The sequence below is a fragment of the Phalacrocorax carbo genome, chromosome 11, assembly GCF_963921805.1.
Source record: "Phalacrocorax carbo chromosome 11, bPhaCar2.1, whole genome shotgun sequence".
In the NCBI taxonomy this organism is placed as follows: Eukaryota; Metazoa; Chordata; class Aves; order Suliformes; family Phalacrocoracidae; genus Phalacrocorax; species Phalacrocorax carbo.
Window position 1 is genome coordinate 20383157 of NC_087523.1, and position 26088 is coordinate 20409244.

At 38.9% G+C, this 26088-nt stretch overlaps 1 protein-coding gene across 3 annotated transcripts in view; it reads right to left on the minus strand.

The window, feature by feature from the left end:
* Nucleotides 1-26088, minus strand: part of AMMECR1 (AMMECR nuclear protein 1) — an 82175-nt gene that overhangs the window by 28146 nt on the left and 27941 nt on the right. For 2 of the 3 annotated variants that reach the window (XR_010374843.1, XM_064463360.1), the window contains exon 2: nt 17656-17766. The exons of the other annotated variant lie outside the window; for it this stretch is intronic. Coding sequence is in view for 1 of the 2 variants with exons in the window: in XM_064463360.1 (XP_064319430.1) it covers nt 17656-17766 (111 nt within the window). In the remaining variant the exon portion in view is untranslated. The remainder of the gene's footprint in view (nt 1-17655; nt 17767-26088) is intronic. 3 annotated transcript variants of the gene reach the window in all.

Here is a 26088-nt window from a genome sequence, read left to right on the forward strand (position 1 = left end):
GACAAGAACAACTACATTTCAAAGATTTTTTTGAATTCAGATGTCAAAAGATCTAAAAACATCATCTTTAGAGAGTTTGCTAAAGTCAAGACACCTGAATTTCTTGGTTGGTAAAATTATTCATCTAAGACATGCTAAAAAAACAGGGCAAGGCTATGAATCAATGCTGCAGCTTCCTGCCGAACAAAGCCGGGGTAACTCGCACGTTCCCCCATGGGATGCCATCGTTTGTGTTCTAGGACACCTAGGTATTTATTGTATGGACATGCATGTATATCTATGTATTCTGGACATCCAGAGATGTCCAGCTGTGGTGTGTGTTAATACTAGTGCTGTGCAAGCCATGACTAAGTGGTTCATGGTCTGGAACAGAAGTGGCTGTTGTGGTGGCGACAGAGCCCAGCAGCACCTTCGCAATCCCCACGTGACGGGACTGCTTTCCAGAAGAATGCTGGGGTAAAAAGAGGGTGTAACACAGGTGAAGTTAACAAAAGCTGTACTAAAAGTGGCATGTATTTATGGCTGTAAATTAGAGATTTTTGTTAACACTTCATAATTGAACTGGAAATTCTTGAGAGATGTATTTATAAAAATATTAACTTAAACATTAATCGGGGGGGGGGGGGGGGGGGGAGGAGGGAGTAATTCAGGTATTTTGTTTGGAGTGCTCCTCAAACCTGAACAGAGACAGTAAGGATAAACAGTGATGAGGAAACAGGTGAATGCAGTGTATTTCCATTGTACATGAAGTTAAGGATTTTTTACCACCTGTTCCTTGTGCTATATGAACTAATTGATTTCACATTTGTGCGGAAGCAGTTCCATTGATAGCAGGCAACACAACAGTCACTAGGGCGTCACAGCAGGCAGGCAAAGGGCTATGGAAACCTTAAAGAAATTCTTTAATACGTACCAAGTTTGATATTGACCGCAATCACAAGTGGAAAATGATTTAATGGCTTCAATTATATTCTTAACAATATTTGTGCGTGTACACATGCCTGTATTGTGCTGCCCATACACACAATTAAAAAGCAAACCACACTGGTGTTGCTGATGATGTTCTGGGACCTTGTTTTTCCACAAAGTAGTTCGCCAAACAAATCCTTATTTTAACCTTGATTTCTCACGCTGGCTAGCTTAACTCCTGGTACGTGCACAGATCAACTCCACAGCACATATGGAATGACTAACGTGGTCTGGGATGCTTTTCAGTGAATCTGCAGTCAGTGTGAGTATCTGTTGAGACATGGAGCTAATGTGCACCCGCATAATTGAGCGCTGTCTGAAGCTCCTGGCATTTAACTACTGCTGGTTCTTCAGCTGGGTCAGTCTTACATAAATACCAGATAAAAACAATCAAACTCCTCACTTACCATTACAAAATTTCTCATAAGAAAAGAAAGCTCGTACCCATGGAAGCTGTAGAAGCTAAGGCTTCCATAAATTTAAACAGAGCTTTTTAGAAGAAAAAAGAACAAAGATTATTTTTTTTTTTTTTTTTTTTACTGCTTTGACAACTACTGAGAAAAATATTCCACCACGCTCTGGATTCTTCCAAATAAACCCAGCTCATCATTATGCCATAATACCGTTAGACTCTGTGGACATAATGCCTGAAATTCATTTCCCTTTCTTACTGCTATAACGCATAAGGAAATAATGAAGGCTTGTATGGCTAGATCCTTAAATTTTAGGAGAATTTTCTGTACGTGCTGTTATGGCCTTCAAGCGGAAAAGTCTGATCACAAAAGTCGCAGCTCCTGCAATCTGCTCCCATCAGAAAATATAATGCAGTTAGAACTGAAAAAAAATCCAGAGTAATATTGTAGTGCCCTGATTACATTAATAAGCATCAAGTTTCTAGGGCTTCAACTTCCTTACTGTTTCCTGAAGCCAGAAATCTTACACTATATTGCTTTTGTGGTTCTAAAGGACTTACTTTTCTCCTTGAATGTGAAGAAAGAGCAAACAAGTTAAAGACTCTGCATTTTTCTCATACTGTTTTAATCCTGCAGGGCATGGGGGGATCGTTTTGCATTACTCTATGTCCTATTACAGTGACAAAAAAATCTTAAATGAACCTAACTGGAGGATGTAGCAGGGCTTCAGTACAGAGGTAGGCCTTCACAAAGCTAAGCTAAATCCAAAGTCTTCACATGACAGGTCATAACTGAGAGGTACCGCTTACAGCAAATTACAACAAAGCGTGCGATGACCGCACATTTGCCCTGGTGTAGGAGAAAGGCTGTACCTGCTATGTTCCATACACTCGATACTTGGGAATACCCATGCGAAACAGTTGTCTGTACTCTGAATTGCTCAGCATGGACCTTGAACAATATTTTCTGCCTACAGGGGAACATACGGTAAAGCAGCTGTATGCAGTAGTTGCTTCGTAGGTGGCGGCTTCTTTTCTGCCTGTTCCTGTATTGTCCCTCACCCCTCCCTGCACTGCTGGGATAAACGAGGACAATGGAATTCAAAAAGGCGTGACAATTTTTGTGTCATACTCATGCAGGAAGCTGAAAGGTGTCAATTGCCATGAAAATGTCCCGGTTTGATACCTAAAAAGCAAATCCACAGCACTTGAAACAATCTCACAGCATAACGCAATAAGCTTGTCACAGTCATTCCAGATGCTTACTTAAAAATTGAATAACAAAACTGACCAGGGTTCCGCGTGTAGGTTTTTGTTTGGGGAACACACCATAACAGACTAGTCAGAAAACTCTAATTGAGCTCCAACTGGACTAAATTATAATGTCACTAAAAGGCTCTCCAGCAGATGGCAAAGTTTAGATAATTAACAAAAATGAACTGCTCAATTACATTTAGAACTGTGCAGCTTGAGCAACGCTAACCATTCAGATCCCCAGGAGTGTAAAAAGAAGTCTCTAGAATTCTTTACATCCCCAGCAAGTCTCTCAGTATTGACCTGAAATCATTACTTTACCCCAAAACAGATATTGAAGTGAAGACAAAAATCTGTGAGGCCACTTTATTTCTGAATGCAACCCTCATTTAATCCATTCACAAAATATCACTCCCCTCTAAAGATGTATTCAAGCAATAATTTTTAAAAAGTGCAAGTTAACATGAAGTATTTTTAATTCTTTATGAACTTTAAAAAGCCTCATCTTAAAGCACACATGGAAAAATACGTTCCTAAACACCTCAGCAATGCAATGCCATATAAATACATGAATACAATTTGAACATTTACATGTCTGATTTCTGCAGCTTGTAAAAAGGATTTACTTATATTGTCAGAAGTCTAGAGCAAAAGAGTACTTGATTTTCTCAATATTCCTTTTGTCACCAAAACTACTATAAACTATGTTTTTATATAAATATATGACAGTTGAATTTTTATCAGTTGCCAACATGATCCACTTTAAAAACAACCAAGACCAGTAAGTGCTGGGGATGGAATTCTACAATTAAGGTTATTTTTGATGCTGTTTGTCACAAATACAGAAACCGTGTTTCACGGTCAGGACTTTGAAACCACACTGATGGGCAAATTAAATACAGATAATCAGGTTAAGAACAAGGAAAGCAAAAGGCATGGTAGAACATGCAGCAACTGACCTGAGAAGGAAAAAGATCATATTCACTTACTTCAGGTGTTACACTGAATGTTTCATAGAAAAACATCAAGACAATAAAATATTCTCAGTTATGAAGGTATTGATGAATCTAGTCTGATAAATGAAATGAAAGGTGACAGAATCCGGTTCTGAAATTCTTGAACAAGTGCATAAGTTGAGAATAACTGAGGGTGTACACTGTCCTACAGCCTGGAATATGACCACTCAATAACACAGGGCACTGAATACTATCCTGGCTTGTTTCCTAAGATATGCGTTTCATCAGTATCACTACTCAGCTTGGATTATGTTTAAACCAGCTGGTTTTTATCTAAGTGGAATCTCTTACACATACCGTGAGTACATCTGCAAAGAGATGCAAATCCGAGTGCTGTCAGTGCAAATGTTGGTACAGCTCATGGCGTCTCACTAATTCTCAGTGTTTTTATAAACATAGTAAAAAAGACAGGCACAAGATGAATCCCTTGTGGCACGTTGTATGTAACAAGACCTCAGGGAAAGGAACAGCCACTCCTTATTTCATGGGAACTTGCAGGCACAAAGCAACCGTTTTGGTTTCTAGACTCTTACTCCTGCTGTCACGAAGCCATCCTATAGCGCAGGCGTGAGAACTGCTGCATCAGGACAAAACTTCATCCCTTCAATTTCTTATTTAAGGCCACAAACAAGGCTTCTCAACATTTCTTTCTGTTAATTTTGTGCATGTACAGGGTTTTACTTCCTACATGAAGTAAAATAGAGTATGTTTCAGATATATAAACACATTCTATACAGCTGGGAGCTTTGCTTCCTGCATTCCCTCCCTTGATCATCTTCCACACACAAGTTGTCTGTATGCCACCTTCTCATTCTCCTTTTAGCAACTCTGCCACTCCTCTTGGAAGAGAGCAGGTCGCCATTCCATCCCTTTATTCCTTCTAGTTTTCTGCCATAATTCTGTCTGCTTGAGTTGCACATTCAGTGCCACCAGCAACTTACCCAGCTTACAGAAGTGACTGGATGGGATATTCACAAATTGCTGTATTTAAGGTCAAGATGCCCAAGCAACAGAACGTTTGCAAGCTCAGCTGAACGGTACGTTCAGTTCCAAGTCTGCCAGCTGTTGCTCTGTACACGTTTTCCACTCTAAAACAGGTTTTGATAGCAAATAAAAACAGTTGAAGTGGAATGAAAAGGAAGTTCTGAAATGAAGAGGCAAAAGGTTCAGGTTAGGCTACATCGTCTATAGTCCCCAAAAGTATAACCTGAATATTCAAGGAATGCATTTAACCCAACAGCATGACATATATTTGAAAATTCTGCTCAGCTACAGAATAAAGTTTATTATAAAACGTGAAAGTATAAACACGAATGCTTGACTGCAAGATTAACTGCAATGTGAAATTTGTGCTTACTAATTAGATATTGTACATCATATCTTCTTAGAGAAGCTACAGATTAAGTTGTTCTCCCTTTGAAGGTAGTAGGAATTTTGCCATTCACTGCAATAAACCCTAAATTAGCAAATGACTCTGTTCTGTTCTTGTGCTAACTTAGCTTTCAACTACCACTAACGCCCTACGTCGCCATGCATGTTTAACTGAGGGAATTACACCAAGAGCAACTGAAGCCTGATTATTCAATGTTAAATGAGGATATAACGTGGGCTCACACACAAAAATTGGTTTATTCATAATTATATCCATCAGAGCTACAATTCAACACACCTATCTAAAGTGTTCTGATATTAATTGGAAATAGGTTTCATCACCTCTCTAAAAAGCAACTCAGAAATGTTTCACCTCCTGAACCTCAGCAACGCCTTTAGTCAGACTCACTGTTTTGTGAGGTTGTATGTAACAGCTCTTGGAAACCTACATTTTGATGGGGGGGAATCACGTATTGTAGATTTCCACAAACCCAAAGAAGGTTTTCTGAGCAAGAAAACAGAAAGTCACCCTTTCAGTAATAGAAAAAGCAGAACACAGAAAGAGGGGGTTGCGCTAATGAACGAGGCTGCATGCAGCGCAGAGACCTCCACAGACAAAGCACAGCTGCTGCTCTTTGCAATGAGGGATTAGCAGTCTAGGTCAAAGGAAAAAAAGCCTCTCTGTAGCTAAGTGAGCAAACTGCAGAATGCATCCTCAGCACAGATGAGAAAGGGCCATCTAACCAGCTTGCAAACCGTGCAGAAGCTTCTGGGAACAGAAACAAAACCAGCATCAATTTCTTGACAGAACATGTAAAAATATTTCTGGTGAAAAGCAGTGATGCCCTGTCAGAGGACTGAGGTTGCAATGACCTTTCAGTTATTTTAAAATTACATTTCCCCTTTCCCTTCTTTGTGTTCATATATATAACAAGCACTTTTTCTTCATGGCAAAACCAACGTGCAATCTGTGGAGCTTTAACAACAGCACCTGGAAGTAACTGGCCTGGAGATACCAGAAGCAGCTCTTTTAATTGTCTTTCATTAGAACCAAAGCTGTTAAAAATACACATATGCAAACAGAACTTTTATTTATTTAATGCAGACATTCAAATCTCTTTCAACCTTCACACAGTTGAGTCAGAATGCATTTTGGCTTTAAACATTTTTGCCTTTACATCGATACTTCAGTTGAATGGGATAAAAGCCAGTATTTGAAGAAAAAGAATAAACTGGTTTTTACATACTAAATGTATCTTTGTCCTAAATCATTCACTTTAGCAACTTTTCTCATAGAGAAAAAAATGAACAGTCTTCTAAACTGACAAATATTGTTTGAATGTACCAGTGTGAATGTATTTCTTACCTGGAATTTGTTTACAAATACAACACTGAAAATGAAAATGCCACTGAAAAGTGGCAAACTAATTGCATGTTCAGGTAGCCTGGGACCTATTTCAGTTTGTGGTATTATACAACTATAAGTCGTTAAAATTACTTGAACCAGAAGTATCAAAAAGTTGTACTGTTCAAAAAACCAAGAGCTTTTCTTCTTTTCCCCTGTCAAATCAAACCCAATTCAAACTAAATAAAATTTACTCAACTGGAAAATTCAGTTAAAATAGAAAGGCGTTACATTATTCACTTCAGCAAAGTCACATGTGCTTGCTGGTAAGTTTGATATACCTGGTTTCATACACTGACTTACACACGCGTTACTAATTGCCATTATTGCAAAGGCCCCCTCCAGTGAAGCTGCGGTTGCAGCTCCTGACAGATGGGGAAGTTCCCAAGAGCTGTGCCCATGCTCACCAGAGCACTCCTTAACATCTGTACAAGTTCCCTATGTTCTTGGGGGAGTTAGTTATATACCATGCTTCTCCAGCCTGAGACTGCTCGCCTGACCATTGGCCCCTTATTACAAGTAATCTGCACTAAGAAAAAGGGGAAAAAAATATTATTGCATTGGAAGAGCAAACCTAAACTTAAGCATGTGAGCTAACAGGCTTTGCAGCCTGCATATTATATTTAAAACACAGGCACATGTCACCATTCTCTCCCGCTCCCCAATATCCTTGTTTTAAGAATTGAGTGTTATCAATCCTACTGAAATTGGTATTGACAGCCAAACAAAGCTATCCTCTGTGTGTTAATTACAGCTATATTTAGAAAAGTTAATCAAAAGTTTTGAAAATTCACTTAAGAGTAGGAATCCGAGAGGTTAGAAACATTTTTTGGATCTACATCAAATATTTCTAAAAAACTGTTTATTTACATATTGTCATTGCATTAGATGCTTTGTAAACTATCAATACATTATTATTTACATAGCTAAGAAATCAAAGGACATTCAATTTGTGTTTCTAAAATAAAAGCTATCGCCAACATACACTCATATGGAGTGTATTCTTCACTCCATACACTTTTACGGAGTACAGTTGAAAATGGCAGAATTTGAAATGTCCTGAAACAGCTCAAAGGGAACAAAGAGACAAACCTGGAATGTTTTTTTCCCTAATATTATATTTTAAAATAATGTTAGGAAAAAAACCCAAACCTGTTATTTTCAGGTAAATATATATATTCCCTCCTGCAATGTATCAAATGAATAGTAAAACTTCAGTCATTTGTAAATGATGAAATTCAAGACAGCTCAACTCCCCCCACTCAGATCACGTGCTCACAAATACACACCTTACATGAGCTGGAATAGCACAGAGTGCTGGGGCCTACAGGACTCTCAGACTACCTCAGAATCTGAGCTGTGTTTAAGCTTAGATCTCATCAGATGTTCTTCAGCATTTGATATGGCTGCTCGTGTCCACCAGAGGTGGATACGCTATTTCTTCTTCCAAGAGCTTTTCCACCATCTCAACTATACAGGTCTGTAAAGGACACAACTTCTCTCTTCCTGGTGTCAACAGGAATGATTTTTAGAAACAGGTATCTGTTGGTACTACTTAAAAACACCAGAAAACACTGCTACAGTTCACAGGAGCATTTTAGTTCTCACTACTCTGGTCTATGGAAAATGGTAAATTCTATTTGAAAAGTTTCCCCTTCTTTGGGTTAAAGTGACAGAGATAACAAGGGCTTTTAGAGCCTGGTCCCCCACACCCAGTTCATGCTATTTCTTCTTTATACAGTCTTAAAAGGAAGAAAAAACCTAAATGGAGGAGGTGCTGACAGACTGAAAACTTTAATTGAGACTGCTTTCCCACAGTGCCTCCTACACAAAGCTGCAGAGTTTAAAGATTTTAACAGCTTATAAGCATAAGAGACAATTCTTTTTCCTTTGACCTTGCTTAATCCCTGATAGCTTGTACTGAAACAGCAGATTTCATAAAAAATTAGTTCCTTGAGCCAAAGAAAGCCTTTACGTTTACTTCTACTGGGCGAGGTATCTAATACACCAGTGCTGCACCTCTATTTCCAGCATCTTAGGAAGTCAGGGACAAAGTACGTGAACATTCTTCTCATATCCAGTGCATGTAAGCACTGGCTTGTATGTGCAGTGGGAAGTTTTGTCCGTGACTAACCCTCCCACCCCAGCAATAACGTTGTGGGAAATGTCCCTTACTCTATATTAAAAATAAACATCTACTGCTAAACTGAGAGCAGCCAGAGAAACTTGCCCAGAAGCAGGTACCTTCTACACCAACTTCTTCCATCCTGTCCTAGCTAAGAGTTTCCAAATACGCAAAACCTTTCTCTGCTGTGTGAGCACACCGTCCTATCTTGGATTCTTCAGCACTGGCCCAATACCCAGTATGTTTTTGTAGTGCTTAAGAAACCAACAAGTCACTGAAAATCTCAAATGAAAGCAAATTCCATTCTGAAGGATTCTTTGGAAATGTTTTGAAGACATTCCCTTCAAGAGTATCCTACAACAACATGAAGAAGTTGACCCAAACCCATGGATACCAACAACCAGCCATACTAGTAATGGAAAAGTAAGAGTTATGGCAAGGTAGAGCTTTGCTAGGAAAACTGGGGCGGCCAGTTCCCCTGACTCCACCCTCCCTCCCAAATACGTACATCAAGTAACATTCAAAGACACACATGAATCTGACTTTCAACCAAACTAGTGTTCCAACTCAGCTAGAACTGTCTTTGAACTTACAAGGGTGTGCACCTTTTTTTTCGGATAACAGAAGGCAACTGTGTGGGAAGAACATGAAACAAGAGCATCGTGGGAAAGACTAGAGTCACAAATGACATGGCTCCTCCCTGAAACCCATCCGGAAAGTCTGAGTAACTGCTGGGTTTCCCCAGTTACTCATTCACACTCAATCAAATTTCAGGAATATCTGATTCATTCAAAATACAAGTTACATCAAGTAATGCAAGTTATTTTGCTTGATCATGGCTTTTTCAAAGCATGCAGTTTATGAGAAGCATATTTTTGAAATGCCCAGATTTTAATGCATGTTTTTGAAAATAAGATGATGAAATAAGTATTTTAATTCTGGACAGTTTCCTTAGTTTTACCGAATTCTGCTGCTGAGACCTCAGACTTATGACAGTCCATGAAAACCCCCTCCAAACTTCATTGAGCCACTTTATACAGATATAGCAATTTTGTAATCATTTTGAATTCTAAGTTCCATTTTTCCTAGATTTCCAGTTACCTTTCATAAACAGTCAATTCGCAGAGTAAGTTTATTCCGAACACAGTACTATATTCCCCTGTGCCAAAGAATTCATATTCTATAATTCAGTTTTCTGAGCAAAACAGTGAAATGGTTATCAATATTTGCTAACCCTGGACCTACATAAAAAGCTTTGGTAGGGGATTGCCATGCACTTCTCCTTTCATAAAGATAATCTAAGGACTGTCTCCCATTTGTAGTGTTTTCCTTTGCTTTCTTTCAGGAAGTGTTGCTAAGGAAACAGATTATTGTCTACCATTAGGTCCAGGGGTCTAGCAAGGTTTTTCTCAGGAAAAATAGACCAACAATTACAAAACCAGTATCCCTTTTTTCTTTTTTTTTTTTTAATTAAAAAAAATTAAGGCAGAATGGCGACATCCGCAACACACATAATGTGCAAGAAACACATTCACTAGGGCATGCTCCTTCTCCCACCTAAACGACATTATTTTCATTTCATAATGAAATAAGAAGCATTTAACCCATCATTAAAGCAACAGTTTGGGGATTTTTTTTTTTCCACTTTTAGAGCCAGTATGGTATTTAGCTTTGCCCTTTGAGAACAGGCAGTAGACAGTTCTGTTAAGCAACAGTTCCCTGAAATAATGACCTGGCACTGTGTGCACAAAATCATTACAGACCTACTTACCGAATTGACTCACACAGAGTCAAACTAAGCCTGGCTCAATAAATTCAGATTTTGTATACTTCATTTAGAGTTTCTGGTATTGTGAGTTTACATCACAATCCATTTTACTGCTAAACAATTAGATTCCACTATAACAGATCTGAGGATTTACCCAAATTAAAGTAGTGTTATTTGTAAAATTAATGTCTACAATAGTTCAGCAACAAGGTTATTCCGGCTTAGATGAAATTTAGAAATATGAACAGCTCCAAGTTTCAGTAAAGTCTCATCTCTGTACAGATGAAATGGCAGACAGAACACATGAGCCTGGACAAAATATCTATTGTTAAAATAGTTTTGCCTCCGTTTCATTAAAGGTAAATAATTTAAAAGTTAAGGTGCTAATACTTTGATTTAATATTTTATCAGAAGCATTCTGGAAAACAAAAAGGGGGTTCTAAGATTATTAATAACCTCTGGAGGTCAACACTACCATAAATATATACATATCTATACTATCTTCTAATTTGTTAAGCAAAGGGTACTGCTGAACTGTCTTAATATATTTAGGCCCAGTTGTGACTTAGCATTTAAGACAATTCTACTAAGTCAGCTGCAATTCCTATAAAGATTATAATAAAATATTAACATTAACACAGTGTAACTTTTCTTTCCTAAAACTACAAAGTCAAAACTTGAACAGGCTTCTACTGCGTTTAAGATTAACTTGCCTTCTTAAAAAAGGTTTTCTTAAAAACTTATACAAAGCTTGTATGCTAAAAGCTTATCTAATTTTATGTGGCTGCATCAGCCCAACAGAAGAGATTTCATCTCTCTATACATCCCACCTTACTTAGAAACTAGAACAACGCAATTAAATTGCTTTTACTCACCAATCTGAGAAATTTAAAGGATGCATTTTCTACCAAATATGATGCCTTACTGTGCTTGACAGAAATAACTTTCAGTATTTCTGCCCCCTATTTCTGTTTTTAATTGAAATGCCCTCATTTGTGATAGAATCCCCCCACCTTTCCTGCACTGCACGTTGTTTGGGGGCAGAGAAAAGGCATGTTGCCAAGATATGACAGCTGTTGAGGACTGAAAAAAAGAACTCATTTAAGCCTGTTAGCAAAAGCGAGAATTATAGCTACCTTTGCAAACGATTACACACAAAGGTATATCAGGTGCAGCACAGGCCAGCAGAGAGCGACAGCAGACGTAGCATTTACGGAAGAGTAAAACCACCAAAGAGAACAGGAGCATCTCAACTATTCTGTATTTTGGCAGCTCACAAATCCTGTGGCCACACAATAAAAAAAAACCCACCTTAGAGATGCCGTATTTTAGCCCTTGCACTTTATCTCTGAGTGATGATAGAATATGTTATAAAATTAAGCCTGGTAAAATTGGTTTAAATGTATCTATTGCTTTGATATGGCCTGTTGTTTCCTCGGGTCCATTCTCACCTTCTCTCAAACAGCTACTCCCCCTCCCTTCAGAGCAATAACGCCACAAGGTTATGGTTACAGTGCTTATGTATTTCCAAACCTCTCTCAAACATGGCTTTGGCTCAGATGCCTCTTTCTTTTGCAAAGGAGTTTTGGTGACTGGAAATTGCTACAAAGTGATGAGAATCACTTACACCACTCTCCTGCTGACTACATGATGAGCAGGACCTGCCTTATGCTGGTCGCTGGAAGATGTCCATGTCAAGGCAACTTCCTCAACTACCAATCTTTCGGTAGGGGACACGGTACACGTTAGCAGCAAAGCAGTTCTTCAGTATCCTTGAACCTTCCTTAGGACCAGAGAGACCCCACCCTAGGCCGAGGGAGAAACACTCAGTACGCTGTTTTAAGTGTCAGTTTGGTACCCCAATTCCTACCTCCCCAGGAACGTAGGATGCTCTGAAATCACACATAACTGCAGACTCTCTAGGGCAGAGCCTTGTCACTCAGTGAAGGGTGTAAGTGATGACAATGTAAGTGAAAGGCATGTGCTGTGACCACCCGAGGAGCCCCAGATGCCTGCAGTCTTACTGGTTCAAAAGGCTTTGACAGCACATACAGCACTCCTATTATTAAAGCTTAGTGGATTTTATAAGTTGAACCCCCACTAAAAACATAACAGCTAACTAGGGTCACTGGGGCTAAGTGGGAGTTAGGAGTTACACATTCCAGATGGCTACTGCCACAGGCTTCTCACATGCTCAGTGGGACACACTGGTGGTCCGTCCACTCAACTAGACACAGAACCACACTACCACAGATCTCCCTAAGCACCTTGAGACCCTCCCACTGCTGCTGATCACCCTCTAGTAGGGGAAAATCTGTGCCCTCTGCCTCCATAAGATGTCCTTGAAAACTCAGAGGCAACCGGCAGACATCTGCTTTTCACAGAAACGTACAAATGAGAAGGAAGCATCATGTTGCTTCCTGGCTTTAAAGATTATATTAAACATACAAGAATAGCATAACACTGGTGAATTCAGGCTGTCAAGAGTCTACGTTGCTCTCTGCAGAGTTTTATTTTGAAAGGGACAGTGTAAGCTTCATCTCACAATTATCAGGCATTTTTCACTGGTGGCCACCAGACGACGAGTGGTAATAGAATAAAAAAAAAAGCTGACTTTCAGCAGCGGTCTACTACAAATCAAAGCCACAAAATAAGACAGCCTGCAAAGTATTATCAGTGGGCAACCCAGAAGCAACAACATGCTCTGAAATATTACATGAAATGCTATTTGCAGAATTAATGCAGACCGCGACTTCTGTGAACAGTGAAGACCACAACAAATGTCAACAACATAAAAATGCCCCAACTCTACAGTTCAAAAACTGCAGTCAGATACGTGAGTATGCTTTGCCCTGGATCAATGGCAATGACTATCTACAGCCATAGCAACACCACCTGATAGTAAAGGCTTTGGGAAGTTGTAGGGGTTGATTACAGGGAAGTTTGAACAAGCCTGTGATTAGAAAAAAAGAAACAGGAATTAAACAGAGTAGTAACTTCAGCTAAACACATGGGGGAAGCTGCCCCGTCTGCACAAATACTTGCCTCTAGTCTTTCGTAAATAAGGCCAACATCAATATTGATGTGATCAGTCATTCTGTGTTTTTCAATTTTACCCCTTAAATTTGCCATACTTAAGTTTGCCATACTGTAGCCTTGCAGTTGGACAGTTAACTTCGCTGCGTGGAACAGGAGGAAAGGGCCAGTGTTTTCACAGAGAGCAGACAGGCGATATGGCAGCAACAAGGACTAAGACTTGAAATTGCTGACAGTGACAGAGCAAGAGTTGATGCCACTGGTAGCCAAATCCTCATAGGGAATCTACGCCCAAATGCAGTTACTAGAAAGTTGGGTTGCAGGTTTCATTTCCCTCAACCCTGTGCGTCTCATCCCAAGCTGGCCTCTTTGTTTTCATTCCTTGATCAACCACATCCAGGCTGACTGTCTGACAGCAGTCACATTTCTCTCAGGTGGAGTGGTAAGTAGAACACGCAACAAAGGCTGATTACATCACGGAGTCAGCAGAGACAGGCCTATGCTAGTTAAGGAAGGTGGGTTACATATTATTTTAAAACTTAAATCCAGTTTTCAGCCATTATGCTAATCCACTTAAGGCTTGGAGTCCTCCAATTTTTCTTCACTGCTTTCTTCTATGAGAGAAGGCTCTGTCATAAAACATTTCCCTTTAACTGCCTCTTCTCTATGTCCCTCCCCAGATACATATTCTAGCCTTGATAGGATAAACCAACGCAGAGTTAAAACTTATTTTATACACCTATACTTGTTATACCCACTAGGAATAAAGTATGAGTGTACATTATATGAAATGGGTAGAAAAACAAAATGAAAATTAATAGATCAAACCATTTCATTCAGCATCTCAAGCGTAAGAGAGCAAGAGTTTAAAACTTCCATGCCAAAACCTAAGTCTTACTGCTGAACAGAATACATGAAAAAGTAATTCATCAACCTGTTATGAAATTCTGTGGTAACCTGCTTCCAAGTTCAGTGTATTTTCTTGAAGGAGCTGTAAAACAGAAGGTATTTTTCATAATCTGGATTGGTTTATTTTTAGGCATTCAGGTGGGATATTCAATTAACACATTCAGTCTAAAGGACTATTTTACCCATGATAAACTTCTTATGTCCTAATATACAATATTCAATACTGTAAAACTCTTTGGACAAGGGTAGATTTTTATCTAACTAACCTCTTACTAAAATTATATAAAAATCACTAAATCTGAATCTATCTTTTCATAAAGCTCTGCAGAAGATTTTAATACTACTCTTCCTTTCTCTTGTGTTTCACCGATATAACTGCAGAGAAAATTGAATTATAATAAGTACATTTTATTAGGAATACAGTACTAGCATTTTTAACTACGGGTATTCTCAACCCTCCTCACGACTTCGGCAGATGCATCTAATTAATGATGAATCATTCTACATAAATTTCCTGTTTAGAACATACTGGCAATACCAGCATAACAACCTACAGAGCTCAAAACGGGGAAGAGAAACTCACTTGGTCACACATCATCACCATTTTTGTTTATAGACCCCAAAAAAGTATTTGTTTATTTGTTTTTAAGGGGGTGGGTGGAGGTGTCCCAAGAAAAACTGTTCATTTTCAGATTCCTAGATAAACTATAATTATGCTATTTCAAAGAAACTATACTATTGTATGCAGGTAGACATGTATACACTACACACTGTATACAATATATACAACTAAAGATCACTACCAGAATTTTAAAAAATTTAATTTATCCTGATTCAAAGCACTACTCAGCATATTTGTAATAAAATCATGCGTGAAGGAAACTGAGGATATTTTGATCCTTAAGCACCAGGTTATTTAAGAACAGCTGTTCTTCTGTACCATTTTACTCTCTGAAAGCTGGGCCACAATTCCACAGAAGGTGCTGAAAAAGATAAGAATGAACTAGACAAACCACCTGGTTCTGCTTATCCACGCTGTATCTTCAGAATAACTGAAGAAAAGTGCCTCTTGGTGACAAAGTAAAATAAAGTCAGAATATCTGCCTGTATCCTCAAGTGAAAATTTTGGTCAAGTTCCACTTTCTGAAGTGGACAGCCATTCTCATTCCTACTTTATTAATTTTTGCCTTCCCTGAAGAAGGTTTGGGTTTTTTTTCCCCTCTTTCAACAATTGTCATATCTTCTGCAGGAGCCTATTGCCCACATACTGCTGGATCAAGCTAGAACGCCCTAGTTTCTGATCCCTCCTGGGGAGGCCTGTGGAGCTCCAAATTTGAAAGTTCAGAGACATTTCAAAGGTGCTTCTTTTATTCCTCAAACGCTCTCCTCTAGAAGCTCTGTCGTTGAAAAGAGTAATACCATGAAGGAAACGGATCACAAGTAACCCTCTCTTGCTTTTTTTTAATAATAATTGATAGAAGGGAACAACTTTTTCATACATTCAGTTATGAACTTTACATTTCAGTGGTCATTTCTGAAGTTTGGTTGGCTAGTTTGTTTGTTGGGTTTTGTTTTGGTTTTTGGTTTTGTGAGTTTTGTGGGTGTTTTTTGGTGGTTTTGTCTGGTTGGTTTTTTTAAAACAACAGAAAACATTTTTGGTGCCATAGACATGAAAAAGGTTCTCCGTAAAAGGTAACAGAATTCAATATGCCACTGAACAATTAAAAAAAAAACAACTGATGATTTCACAAAGATTTTTTAAATATAGGTTGGTATATAGTTTCATTTCTCTCATCTTGAAAATTACTGAACACTCCTCTGAATAGCCTAGTATAAACTTCCCCAGCACGTGGCCATCGCTTAAATACTGTGCTGAAAATACTTCAGTTCCGTTTGATTTGCATCACTTTTCATATATTTTTACTTCAGCTTTCAGAGTTAGAACGCAGTGACAGGAATCTTACAAGCATGTTTAAAGAGTTCCGCACTATTTGATTTGTGAGAATGGAAAAATCTATGAGCAACAGAGTGCTTTTTTGGCCATCACCTTCTTCCTAGTCAAAAGGGGTAATTTTCTGTACAAGCTCACTATTCCTGATCAGGCACTCTACAGTGTACATTTAAATGAAACACTCTCCAGCGCAGGGACAAGTTGTTTTTCCTCCAGTCTGGCTCACTAATGGTTAAGATTTTAAAGATTTTACTTTCAGAGAAATTGCTTTGAATTTTATTATACACTGCTTCTCATTGACCATTTTGATTGCTGAGGTTTTAAAGGACACAACCAGAAACATTCCAGACCACATAATAAATAAAACCAGCACAATAAAGGTAACTAGGTCTTTCAGAAGTTTGTAAGTACTTCAGGAGATGAGCAGTTGATTTCTTCAAGCTGAGCAAAGCAGCATGAAATAAACTTCAGCTTGGACCAAACTAGTGAGACATGTAAGAACATGTCCCATTTTAATATTATTTAATACTGGGCTTGACAAGGGAATCGACAAGGTGTTTTAACAGCAAAGATCCTGCAATGGAGGAAAGCCTCAAATCTAAAGTAATCTGGAGATACCAATTATTTTATGTGATGACAATTTTACAGATCTACATATACCAGAATACAGTTGCTATTTTAAAGCACTATAAACAATCTATTGTAACTGAGTGGAACAAAATTCCATTGATTCTTTAGAAAATAAATTTAAGAAAACTCTTAGAAAAAACAAGTAGAAAGCTTGCTACTAGCTCTAGTGATAAACTTATTAGTTTTCACTCTATGCAAAGGAAATGGAACAATATTAAGGTGAATGAATTTAGGTGTAGATCAAAAAATGAAGGATTATGCTGCCAGGGAGTGAAGGATTATCATCACTTACCTCCCTCATCCAGAAGCTTCCCACTCAGGGGCTGGGATGTATCTGAAGAGTAACATGTAATGGAAATTTGTAGCATTAAATTAACTGCAGCTGATTGGAAGCACCTGATGGAGAAGAGGTGAGAATACCTGCTGTTTTAGAAGTGTGAATAGGATAATCCCCAAATCTGACTTTCTGGTCTTCTGCCCTGACATTAACTATTAAGGTTAAAATTTGTCTGAACACTGGGAAAAATACTGTAACAGTCAGTTACAATAAGCTACTGGGGAGTAGTTTTCCAGACCAATAATAAAAAAAATAAAAGGCTCAAGTTATGGTTTTTAACTGAAACCACAGCCTCGTGACACCAGTAGTCAAATAACCAGGCAATATGCTTAGCATCAAAAGGAGATACAATTTTTTATTGATCAGTACAGTGACACAGCCAAAAATCCCAAAACGAACCAAAGCATACCTATCATCTCCTCAGTAGACTATTTAAATACATAAGTCAAGGCTACAGAAAACAAAATCTTACCTAGTAAGTGTGTACTCCCTGAGTCCTGAATGCAGGTTCATGGCAGAAAAAGTACCTATGCATCCACGCAATCGTTTATCTCGACCAATCTTCCACGTTACAAACAGTGGGCTGTTTTAGGGGAGAAAAAAAGACATGATCACAGAAGCAATATTGACAGTCGGTGTGAAGTTTCAGCAACAGAGACCTTCCATTTCAGGCATGGGGGGCCAGATCTCTAAAATAACTGTATCTGAGCAGGCCATAGTATTTAGAAGTGTCCCTTGCAGTTCTTTTGACCATTCTAGAAACGTTGCTCATGCATTATAATAGAAAATAAGATTACTGGAATAGTTAATGATCAGAATTAAACTGCTTGGTAACAGATATGATTTGCTCAGTCTCTCTCACTGTCACCCGTTAGCCTCCTCCTGTGAAAGGGACCAGCCTCGCCTTTAGACATCCGTACATAAGGAACCCTTTACAGAAGAGAAAAATACTGCTGCACACTAGCCATCCCTCCACCTGAACACAAATACTTTGGTCCTTAACACTGCTGGCAAGAGACTACCAGAAATCCTTGGAAGACAAGAAAATTTAGGAACACTCTCCAGACTTAAAGAACTGCCTGAGAAAAGGATATTTTCCTCTATGAATCCCAAGCTAGTATTTAAGAATCTCAAAAATGACCAAGAGTGGAGCAAAATCTCTAATAAGTTGCACATCTCATTTATATGAGTGTGACAGTTACAAAGAAATACTTCTTCTATAAACAACTTTGTACCAATCTATACACTAAATTAACAAGAAAGAGACTAACCGCACAACTTTTTGGGACCAAAGTTGTCCTTGCAGTTCTACAGCACTGCATCAATACACAAGCAACAGAAACCTACACAAACCTGAATTTCTCAAGGAAGTGAACATGGCTCCTGGCTACCCAGTCCTCTCAACTCTAACAGAGACTTCTGATCCTGAGATAAACAGGGACATATAGAGAAGAAAAGCATACAAAATTTACTTTTTCCAGAAAGGAGACAAATCAAAGTGGATTATACAAACAGGAGTGCACTTTCCCTTACTGTTAGGCTTAAAAAGAAAAAAAAAAAAAAAAGGCATTTCAATTAAACAACCTGACACAAGAGTATTCTTGATCACCAATGGGTTCACATTTCTGCAGAACAAGCAACCCCCCCGCCCCTCCACCCAGCTGCAGAGCACCTCCCCCTTAAATCCTGAAGTAAATCTGGCATTAATTTTTGTGAGAAGTCATAGGCCATTCAGGCACAAAAATGTATCATTCTTGATATGAAGACTGCCGCCACGCTGCACTAAAGCTGACCGAAGGTGCATCTCTGACATTCAGAGCACCTGCGACCACCACATCAACACTTAAGGATGTGCAACTGATTTCTCTCCAAAGCTACCGGATCAGGCGCTGCTCCTCAGCGTTATACACGTGTACAAACCGCCATCTGAATTCAGCTTGTTTTTCTTTATAGCTGTTTCCTACTCAGTGTCCTTACTACTATACAGTCCATAGCCACTGCTATGAAGATCAAGAAGCCCAACATGAGGTAACCTACCTCAGGCCAGCATCTGGGAAGCAGGAGACTACAAAGCAAACATAACTATCACATATGCCTTTAAGGAGCGGAGCAGATCCAGCACAGATACTGCCAAAAATTCACAAAAAGTCAAGTTGGCTGCATCAAAAGGTAAGAATCTTCTTCGACCACTATCAGCTGCAAATAATGAGCACATTTACAACAGTGCACTGTCACTGCAAAACAACCTGTGGTAACTATGTCCTGTCTGACTCCTGATCTGAAGGATCAGTAAAATTATAATCTAAATTTCTCTATTTTGTGAAACAGAACTTCCCTTTCTAGCTATGCTAAGATTCTTAAACTACATTAAGGCTAAGAGCTTATTGTATGAGCAGATCAGTCACTGCACAACTGCATGAATCACTGCACTTTGTAACAGAGATGGATGTAACCGTACTGGGGGTATATACATAGGTATGCATGTGGTTTTGGACTCTCAAGAACAGCCCGTATTCCTCGTCTCCTTCCATCCCATTCGCTTTGTCTCATGTGGCACAAGACATTCATCATGAATGAAAAGGAATGAAAGGTAGAGAAGGATATGCCTCTCAGTCTCTACAGCACCAGCACCCCGTCCTCTCATAACTTTCCAAAACCTGTTACCATCTGCTGGCAAAGCAACTTCTTCCCTGTTTGATTAAACCGGACAAGTTCCCTTCCTTCAATGACGATGAGTAGAAGAGGAAGCTGAAGTCATATCTTTCTTCTGGATTTCGATTTCCTTTCATTTCCTTTTGCTTCCCCCCCCCCTTTTTTTTTTTAAAGTTGTTTGATAAAAACTGTAGAGCATAAAGCCAGAAGGAACTATTACCTAACATTTAGCAGAATGCAGGTCATCACGCTATTCTCCATTCAGATCAACAAGTGGCATTTTACTGGCATTTGCAAGACAGGTATCCCAGTTCCTCTAAGTTCCAACAAAATTATTAGATCACAATGGCACTGGAGACACTCTCTCCCCTTGTACAGAAACAAGCCAGAAGAAGATTCAAATTGGACTTTAGGATTATTCTCTTGACCTTTATCTTTGGATTATGAGATTTATTAGCTGTAAGACACTTAGTGGAGGGCTATAATTCAGGGAAACATATATGCATTTACTTTCTTGTCAAAACGTAATTCTTTCTAGGACGCATCGCGACTGCTATTAGGACAACAGAAGAAAACATCCACACACCATCACTGAATGTCAAATAGGTTACTGAAACATTTGCATATGCTTTGGAGTCCTTGTCAATGAATACCAACAGAAAAAGTAAAGGTTATATATGTATATTTATGTACTAATGGTGGTGGTAGTAGTATAAACACACTGTTTGGACTAAATTTAAACTCTATCAATTGGGTAAATGAACCACCACTGGTAGCCATACATGTTATAGGCCACAAAATCTGGTGAAAGCTGTTCTTCCAACCTTTCAACTTATGTATTCCCCCACACTTGCCTCCCTGTTCCCCAGGAGCCACTAAAGGTACCAGCATGCCTACCCAGAAGATACAAGTCTACTGAACATAATTACTTTTCTTAATTACCACCACTGATGTCTTCAAAGAATAATACGGACCAAAGGTTCAGAGCAGTCAGTGAGCCAAGAGGATTCTTAAGATCTTAAGATCCAAGAAATAAGGCCAAAAGGGACCTTCAGGGCTCCTGCTATCATAAGGAATAATGATATTATATAATTGTGTTCATAAATGACCCACATTCTCCATCTTAAAAACTACTAGAAATAACGGGGACAAAACCCCCAAAATGAAAAATTAGGAGGTTGCCTTAAAACCTCACTGAAGTTCAGAACCTCTGGAAACATTCTGATTTCCTGCCGAAATGTTTTCCCAGTCAGCTTGTACCTAGCTATTCTTGTGCCAACATTGTGCTTTAGTTTGAATAGTTCTTTTCCCTTCCTGGTTATTATACCCCAAAGTATTTATAGAAAGAATTTGTATGCCTCTTCAGAATTCACTGCGCTGAGCTAAATGGGTTGTGTTTATGCAGTTTCCTCTCAAAGGGGATCTTTTCATCTGACCATCACAGCTCTTCTCTACACCTTTTTCCAGTTTAAATTCACCTTCCTGAACATCAGCATCCAGAACTGTATGCAGAATTACAGAGGAGGGTCTCGCAGCTGCGCTAATGCTTCCACCTCTGAACTCAAAACACTGACTGCTACGTTTTAGGATTAATTCTCCCAGCCTAATATAAAGTCCAAGTCTGCCATGCAAAACTTTACAGAGCATTTCTAGTCTTACACTAAATGACGACAACAGAAAGCCTGCTCATAGCTTGCTATGCAGAGAAAAGCATTCATTTCTTTTTAGTTATGTTCTTTAGCTTTTTATTGCCATTCTTGGTTTCAGCTGTTTGCGTATTTTCCCCAAGCCTGCAATGCTTGTGTTTTAAAGCCATAAACCCACAAATAAACTTGCCGTCTAGCATAACTACAAATCTGAGCTCCGAGGCGAAGTGCCAAACTCCACAGATATCGATGTCAAGAACAGCTACGTAAATACGTACATTTTCAACTTGAAAAACATCCTTATTTCCATCTGTTATCTGTTTTTCTTAGAACAGAAACGAGGTTTTTTTTACGAACAACATACTGTTAGACCTAAAATGAAAAGCTGCACCTCCAGGCACTTGGAAAAAAAAAAAAAAACAAACAGAAAAAATAACAGAAGATAAAATCTTCAGTAAAAAGCAGAAGAGGGGGCAGATGTGATGCTGGGAGTCCCTTTTTTCCAATGACATACAGCAAGGATATGCATCGCATGCTGGAGATCCGAGTCCTCTTTTTGCCTAAAGAAGTTTGAACCCACATATCCCACAAGAGTGGGAAAGCATATTGGGGCAGAGCACGCTCACCTTTCTGACTCTGGCTCCCTCTTAATCTAGTATGAAAGCTGGGGCGGGGGGGGGTGTTTGGTTGGGGTTTTCTTTTTTTAAAAACATTCACCGAACCAGATGCTGCACTTCCCTGGGAGGGCTCCAACAACCAGATTCAAGTCGTTCTCTTACTCAATTTAGGGTGAAGCATCTTATTAAAAAGCAAAACAGCTCTGAGCTTGGGAATGAGCCCTCTTGAACCAAGTGACTGGGAAATTTCCTTGTCTGATGGGTTATTCAGCTTCACTTCATGGTGCCAGGAATCACTGACATACCCCGCTGACAGTGTTAACAACAGGAGTGATGCAGAGCACCCCAAATACGCAGTAGCTAAGAGTTGGTGGAAGATGTTTCAAACTGTACAGAAGCAGAAGAAGGGACCAAATCCAGACCCTCAGAAGCATCTGTAAATATCTTAATCATTCTTCTTTCGTAAGGATCTGTATTTTGTGATTTTTTTTTTTTTGCTTGTTTGTGAGCCACACAATGAAAAAATATTTCCATCTAAAACTACTTACAGGTGCCACAACAAATTCACAAGCGACCTGAAGACTATAAACTTTCCATCCAGCCATTGCCTAATTTACTATTTATGGAAAAGTCTTACCCAGATCTAATCTAAAAAACAGGCAACTGGTCAGTTATTTGCTCTAGAGATTGTCAGGCACAACTTCATGAAAACCAGCTAGCTGATCATATATTTTTTTTCCCTATTTTCAGTTGCAAAACTGAATTAAAGAGACAGTTGCAACAAAGTAAGGGTTTAAACTAACATTGCTTCCTCATATACAACTGCTGTCAGCAAAAAGGGCATACGTACATATATAGTCTGTCTCTTTGAGAGACTACTGAAATATATGCATGTATCCAATACCCTAAGCACTGACCTTAAAGGCTAGCCAGAAAACGTGTGGCTGAAGCACAGGACCATGGGTCACGGGATCAGAATGCTGCCCCATGTGCCACTTCAGCTACTGTTACACTACTTTCATTAATGAAGAAACTAGGACAGCCCTCTACTTTACTTGAGCATTAATCTGTTACAACTTCTGGAGAACTGCAGCACTTCGCATGAAAGTCAAAGTATAAACCTATATAAACATTGAAAGAAAGTAGCAAAATAGTCTCTTACACACCATGCTTACCCATGCCCTAAGCATATTTTTTATTAATGATTTACAATCAAATTCACCTAAACCAATTTTTGACCCGCTTGCTATATGTTACTGAAAATATTTAGACTGCAAGCAAAAGCGTGCAAGCTATTTTGGGAATCAGTCAGCTATCACAGTAAAGAGTCAGCATGCCAATAACTTACGCTGACATCATGTAGAAAGCACTCTTTAAAATATCCTTGTTTAATATAACGCAGCACCGGGTACAAGCTGCCTTTTATTTAGCAGTACATTTAATAAAAAAAGTGAAGGGATTCTTTAAGTTGGGGGGTGGGGGGCGAAGGCAAGCAGAGTGAATCCATTGGTCTCTCTCTGGTACCATCAGAAGCAGTATGACACGTTTCTCTTCCTTGTTACGGATTGGAAGGAAAAGAAAGGGGAGGAAGGTGGGAAGAATAGGGAAAAGGAAGGGGAACAGATCAAGAATATTTCTCTACTTTTTATAAAAGATGAGTGAGAACCTTTTCGGTTTCATTTGAAGACTCCCAAGTATTAAAAAAATCTTGTAGGACTTTGAAGTGAAAAGGATTAAACTTGATGAACTGAAAGGTAAAAAATAATATTTAGACAGACATTTTAATTATAGTTATTTAACCTACCATCTTTTATTACCAGAGAGGGAAGAAAGTCTCTACAGCCCTAATGTTACTTGACACCCATGCCTGCAGGATCAGACACTTAGAAAAGTCAGCACGCTCACCCCATTGTAAGACCAGAGTGCTCCAAGGATTTCCAAGCCGCAACACACCCAGAAAATACTCTAAACAAGCAAAGCTGCAATGGCAGTGTCTTTCTTTTTGTTTTACTTAAGTGAACAAGCTACTGCTGTAAATTCTAGAAATTTTACCTTTTATTTGTTATTGTTTTTTAGCATAAACCTTACTGTCTTATTTAGGATCATGCTCTACCTTCAAATAATGCTAAACCCTCGTATAATACTGTTTCAAACTATCAGCATTTAGAGAAAGAAATTAAAGGTTATCATCAGAACAGTACGCTGCGATCCCTCGCACAAGGAATGCCAGTCTTATTCAGAATTGCAGAAAGCAGCCTCCCTGCTAACCGATGCACTCTAAACTTCGTTATACTCCAGGCTGTGGCATTTCCAGATGTCACAATTCGGTGAGCTAATTCACATTACTAAGCCTTATTCTCTTATATTGAGTAATGAAGGAGGCGGGAACATGTACAGCAATAGTTTTATCAAGGGCATCTGTACATACACTCCGAGGCACAGGAGGGGGGCAGTTATGTTGAAAGTATCTAGTTTGTGATGAAAGGGGAAACTTGATGGATGGCGTTACGGAGCTGGTCAACAACAATAACAAAATCTGGTGAGTGCCTTTCTGCAACAGTCATACAAGCACACAACGTGGTGCAAGGGCATTTTAGCTTACCAGATATATTCTGGAAAAAAGTCTGGTAAGACACAAAAAGGTCAAGGCAAGAGTTCATGAACCTCCAAAGGGGAATAAGGAGAATGGCAACACCAGCCCACCCCCCCAAATTTATAAAGACAGAATTTGATAAATGTAGGCAATTAATACATAAGATTTTCTGGAACACAAGAAAATCAAGAGAAGGAAGAAAAAGTCGGTAGCTCCTCACAGGAAAGGAAATTTCCTCAAACAGAACCAGCACAAGTGCAATAAAGACTGACAATCACAGTAATAGATCCACTTAGAGAAATTGGAAATAGATCAGGTTATTGAAAACAAAGAAAAACAGCAAAGCACAAGAGAGAGGCACAATCACAATAACCAATTTGCAATGTGATATATGAATATTAATGAGTACAAAGGAAAAACAGCTCTCATTTATGAGAAGAAAGAGAAAGACAAGGAAATTGTTGGCCAGATACTTGACTCAGACTTAGGGGAACGTCTGGCAACAGAAGATGCTAAGAAACCCAAACTGTAAAACGTTCAATTCAGAAAATCCTAATGGTAAGAAACACGAATGCTGGGACTGACTGCCTGGGAGGACATACAGCTGCCATCATCAGTGAATCCTCAAAGGCCTCCAAAACCAGGTCAGGGTCAGGAATATTGTAAATGTATTTGATTCCATCCTTTAACAAGAGACAAGACCAAATGTCCTCCCGATGTTTACTGCAGACTCATTTTCTGATTTTGTATGATGCAATGTAAGAGAACAAAGGGGCAATTCAGACACAAAACTATCTGTTAAATTATGGGAGAGACAATTGTCATTACAAACCTCCAGGATCGGGGGGGGGAGGGGGAAGAAGAGACAAAAAAATCCTACATTCATCTTGTTTCCTTCTATGTAGCAGTATTACAGAATGAGTAGAGAGATATAACATCAATCATATTCTAAAGATCAGAAAATGTTAATTTATTTATTGCTTCAAAGAATTTAAGCCAGAGTAGTTTCAGAGAGCTTCAAGGTGCTATCCAACGTCTACCTGAGGGCATAAGCACTTTCTGAACCAAGAATAGAAGCCAGTTCCTTCAGCAACTTACCTACAAGTTCAAAGTGGGCTCTGAAGTGAAAATTTAGAGAAGCCCATGGCTGATATTTTTCCTATTCTGAAAGCCAATATAAAGACCCTTTGAGGGGAAGGGTAAGTATCCCTTTTTTTCTTAGAATTAGCTCACCTTAAAGACTTCAGCTTCTCCTTCAGCCTTTTTAGCCTAGATGCAAAACAAAAAGCTAGTTTTTCCACTACAGTGCCACTTAACTCATGTTTTGACATAAGTTAAAAAAGCACTACCTGCCTGGCTACTTTTACACAATCGGAGAAAGAATCGGCTACTGAGTA